The sequence below is a fragment of the Hippocampus comes genome, unplaced genomic scaffold (assembly GCF_001891065.2).
Source record: "Hippocampus comes isolate QL1 unplaced genomic scaffold, H_comes_QL1_v1.1 scaffold59, whole genome shotgun sequence".
NCBI lineage: Eukaryota > Metazoa > Chordata > Actinopteri > Syngnathiformes > Syngnathidae > Hippocampus > Hippocampus comes.
Genome location: NW_017805406.1, coordinates 593,590 through 598,430, shown reverse-complemented (window position 1 = coordinate 598,430; position 4,841 = coordinate 593,590). Strand labels below are relative to the sequence as shown.

Genomic DNA, 4,841 nt, shown 5'->3' with positions numbered 1-4,841 from the left:
ATATATTGTTCCCCAGTGTGGGACAAATAAAGGTTATCTTATCTATTTATTTTTATTTTTCAAAATCGTTCAGCCCTAGGATTTTTTTTTACGAGCAATCTTAATTGTTGTTGTCATCGCCAGATTATGATCTCATTTGTTTCTGTAACCAATTTCAACAAGTCCTGATTGGTTTTGGCCGAAAACCCGCCAGAGTTACGAGCGAGCGGCGTTACAAGCACAAACGCTGCATTGTAGCTGTCCGGCGCCCTTGTTTGACGCGTCTGTCGTCTCCTCACTCGTTGCCGTTTCACTCACACCTCCATCCCTGCCAAACGCTGTTTTCATTCTGTCTGTAGGAGCGGCGCAGCGAGGATCCGTGCCACTTCGCGGAGAGTAACAGAAACCAGGCCGTGCTGACGGACCTCCGCAGAGCCACTCAGTACGAAGTGCAGGTCCGGGCGCGCACCATGGCCGGCTACGGCAGCTTCAGTCCCGCGGCAGTCTTCCGCACCCTGCCCGACGGTAATACAAAAACAAACGGGAATATCGCGAAACCACAAAGGCGCTCGCGTGGGACGTAGAAAAGACGACCCCGTTCACCTCCTGCAGACATTATTCATCGTGAAAACCGAACATCTTGCAATGTTGACTAAAGTACCAAACATTCCCGAGTCTACACCAAGATTTGACAGTTTTTTGTTTTTTTTTATGCCCCAACCCTCCAGAGTTTACTTTGTGTGTCATCTCACTCCCGAAACGCGAAATGTGATGAAACCATAACCTCTTCGAGGGAGGTTAAAACCAAAGACTTTGTTTTTTTCTTTTTTCCTCACTTGGTTCAGCAATCTTCCTAACGCGTGCCTGCGTAATCTCTTGAAATGAAATTAATGTCGTCCTTGTACCGGGTTATCGTCTTTGCGCTGACAATCTTATTCAAGTTCTTTTTTTTTTCCTGCTTTCCTTCATTTCCTCCTCTTCTCATACTTTTGTTGGCCATTGATGTAAATCTCCTCCTTTGACTTCTGTGGCTGCTTTAATTTTTTTTTTTGCTCTGTTCTATTCTGCCAGGAATCGACTCTTCCTCCCAGTTCTTGGTGCCGGGCATCCTTATCGCCATCGGGATGCTGCTGCTCGTCACTTTCATCTTTGTGGCCGCTTACTGCATACGGTGAGAGTCAGGGCGGGGAGGAGACACACACGCGGCAAGAATAACAGGAAATGGAAAAATGGTGGAGGGGAATGTGGCGTTTGACCGTCTCGCGCCGCTTTGTTCTGTTGTTGACGCAAAAATCACTTGTCGCCGTGCACTCTGCTTTGCTCCCTCTTTTGTGTCGTCGAGTGGCGCGCTCGTTTCGCTTGCGCGGCTAAAACTTATTCCTGTTCTTAGGGGCCGCCTCGGTTGGGCTTCATTGTTTGGGCGAGCCGCGTGCGATGCCGTCTCAAGTAGAGAAAGTGTGTGTGTGTGTTTGTATACGTTGATGTGGGTGAGAGAGGGCGCAATGATGGTGGAGGTAGCGGGCAAGGGGAGACAGGATGCAGGCGTCCCAACCCTGTTTCCACAGGACAGGAGAACAATAGCAGTGACCTTGTGACACACACACACACACACACACACACACACACACACACACACACACGCTCACAAACGGGTGGCGGAGGCCCAGATCTGCTTCTAAGGGTGGTGCATGTTCGCTATTTTAGGCGTATGAGGTGGATGAGGGACTAGAAATGGAGGACGGCAGGCTTCCAGCAGCTACACGGTCGATAGAGTTTTACAGTGTCATTAATTAATAACTGTCGAATGAATGACATTTTTGTTATTTTTAAAAAAAAAAAAAAAAAAAAAAGATCATCGCCACCAGATATTTTTTCACGAAAAAGTTGTCGCTTCACTCCACGAGTGTTGTTGAAAGGGGGAAAAAAAAATCCTTCTACAGCAAAAATTTCTTTTGAACTCTAAATAATCTTGTCATCCGATAGTGTTTTTATTTTTCCTGCGCATTTCTCATGAAAAAAAAAATAATAATAAAATCAGCCATTGTGTGATTTTGTTATTGTTTTTCCATCTTCTCCATCTGATCATTTGCATTCATTTGATTCGCCTCGCGTTCAACCGATGGAGCGTGACCGTCTTTGTCAGGAAAAAAAAAACAACAACAACAAAGCTAAACGTGCATCTCTTATCTCCTCTAATCGTATTTTGTCCCCCGTCTACCTGCAGCAGACACAGCCGCATTAAGGACCCCGAAATGAGCGACAAAAACAGCCAGTACTTAGTAGGCCAAGGTAATGCGCTCGCTCCAACGTGCTCACATCTCGTGAAAAAATCCTCCCTTTAATCTTGACGCCGCTCGTCAGCGCTCAGACTTCTCTAACCTTTGTTTTCTCTTCCTTTCCCACGACTTTGTTTGCGTTACTCCCATAGGGGTCAAGGTTTATATCGACCCCTTCACCTACGAGGACCCCAATGAGGCAGTGCGCGAATTTGCCAAGGAAATCGATGTTTCCTTTGTCAAGATTGAGGAGGTTATCGGAGCCGGTAAGCCGCCAGTCGCACGCGCTCATCATTGGACAGAAAGAAGCTTGGTTTGTCCAATGTTTTGTGTTTTGTTTAGTTACAGATGATCTTCTTTTGAAATGCCATTATGTGAAGTTTATCTAATTTACTAAGGCGAAATGGATTCAGTGACATTTAAAAGCAATTTGTGTTATTCTTCTTTATCAGGCTGAATTCAATGCCGGCACAAAGCTATTAACTGATAAATGTGTTAGCCGTATTCACAGCTCCCGTTCAAAGCAAAGGCCAGGCCTCGCTGCAAGCAAGCTTTACGTTAACTCCTCCCTCCAAATGATGTCAAGTGGCGAAATGTGCGGATGTGTCGCGACAGGAGAGTTTGGCGAGGTGTGCCGAGGCCGACTGAGGGTGCCCGGGAAAAAAGAAAACTACGTCGCCATAAAGACGCTCAAAGGCGGCTACACCGAGAAGCAGCGGCGCGATTTCCTGTCCGAGGCGTCCATCATGGGCCAGTTCCAGCACCCCAACATTATCCACCTGGAGGGCATCATCACAGCCAGCTGCCCGGTCATGATCCTCACCGAGTTTATGGAGAACGGCGCTCTGGATTCTTTTCTGCGGGTCAGCTCGGTGGCAAAATCGCAACCCCGTCGCGCATCGTCATCGCGTTCTCGGACTGAAACTTTTTTTCTCCGTTCCTCCGCGTAGCTTAACGACAGCCAGTTCACGCCCATCCAGCTGGTGGGGATGCTCCGCGGCATCGCCTCGGGCATGAAATACCTTGCGGAGATGAGCTACGTCCACCGAGACCTGGCGGCTCGCAACATCCTGATCAACAGCAACCTGGTGTGCAAGGTGTCCGATTTTGGTTTGTCGCGCTTCCTGCAGGAGAACTCCTCTGACCCAACGTACACCAGTTCTTTGGTAAGCCCGCTAGCCTCAAACCCAGTCACAAAGCTCGCGAGAAGCCGGAACTCATTCTGCTGTATCAAAGGCGAATTACGTGGGTGTCTCTTTTTTTTTTTCTCCCCCCCCACTTGCGCAGGGAGGGAAGATCCCAATCCGCTGGACAGCGCCGGAGGCGATCGCCTTCAGAAAGTTCACGTCAGCCTCAGATGTGTGGAGCTACGGGATCGTCATGTGGGAGGTCATGTCTTTTGGAGAGAGGCCCTACTGGGACATGAGCAACCAAGATGTAGGTTGACCACAAAATCCACGTCAGAATATCATTTAGCCAGATGTCATGTACGACCGGCACAATCGAAATGTGCCACATTAACGCGCAAGGTTAGATTAATACCTTATGGTTGGTTTTACTCGACAGCTGGCATTCATATTCTCAAAGCAGATTTTTTTTGAATTATCGGAATCGGATCGTGAATCTTCACGCTCGAACGTCCACCTATTCTTAGTTTGCTGTTCACAAATGGTCCCGATGTGTTGAAAACTCACCTATTCGCGGGCTCTATGTGTATTTTCGTATTTTTTGTAATGCGCTAAGATGTTAGATCTTTGTTGAGGAGGGGGTAAGTTTAATCCGGGTTGTTAGCGGAAGTTACAGAGAGTCTCCATCACATGCGTTTGGGCTTTGCTCTGATGAGCGGCTAATTACAACAGTCAAGCTAAAGGGGTAATTCGCTATTTCAAGAAACAGTCAAATCTCAGATAAGGAGACTGTCCCATAGAATAACCCCACCAGAATAATTGCATTTTTTTTTTCCCTTTGGTCCAGGTAATCAACGCGATAGAACAGGACTATCGGCTGCCCCCACCGCCCGACTGCCCCACCCACCTCCACCAGCTGATGCTGGACTGCTGGCAGAAGGATCGCTCGGCGCGGCCTCGCTTCGCCGAACTCGTCAGCGCTTTGGACAAACTGATCCGGAACCCCGCGTCGCTGAAAATAGTCGCCCAGGAGGGAGCCGGGTGAGTGGACGCACGCGCGCTCGGTTGACTGACGGGTCGTCGGTCAGATTAGGAGCGGCGACGATGACGACGACGAGCGCGCGCTGTGTCCTTTTCGTACCGATTCCGCTGTCGTGTCAGTCGCATGACGGGCATCCATCCGCCTCCCGCTGTTCAACTTACGTAGCGCCCACCCAAGTCCCGCTGTGACCTGTCGGCAGCTTGCTGTGCACGTTTCCCTCCGTCTACATCGGGGCCGTCCCCCATCTCGCATACAGTAGAGGACACCCCACCCCTGACAAATCCAATTGTTTGCCCCTGTCAATCACGTGGTTCACATGATATGTCGGCATGTCCGCAGGAATGCGGCTGCAGCGCCAAGTATGTAAGCTGCTCGGGTTTTTTGTTTTGCTGTTGTTGCGCGTGTGACTTCCTTTGT

At 49.1% G+C, this 4,841-nt stretch overlaps 1 protein-coding gene across 1 annotated transcript in view; it reads left to right on the top strand.

Moving 5' to 3' along the window:
- The window catches only part of ephb4a (eph receptor B4a), a 31,948-nt gene that overhangs the window by 25,013 nt on the left and 2,094 nt on the right, over positions 1 to 4,841 (top strand). Inside the window, exons 8-15 of the mRNA XM_019873216.1 lie at positions 339 to 504; positions 1,051 to 1,150; positions 2,204 to 2,268; positions 2,408 to 2,521; positions 2,871 to 3,118; positions 3,206 to 3,421; positions 3,543 to 3,692; positions 4,230 to 4,423. Coding sequence (XP_019728775.1) covers positions 339 to 504; positions 1,051 to 1,150; positions 2,204 to 2,268; positions 2,408 to 2,521; positions 2,871 to 3,118; positions 3,206 to 3,421; positions 3,543 to 3,692; positions 4,230 to 4,423 — 1,253 coding nt within the window. The remainder of the gene's footprint in view (positions 1 to 338; positions 505 to 1,050; positions 1,151 to 2,203; positions 2,269 to 2,407; positions 2,522 to 2,870; positions 3,119 to 3,205; positions 3,422 to 3,542; positions 3,693 to 4,229; positions 4,424 to 4,841) is intronic.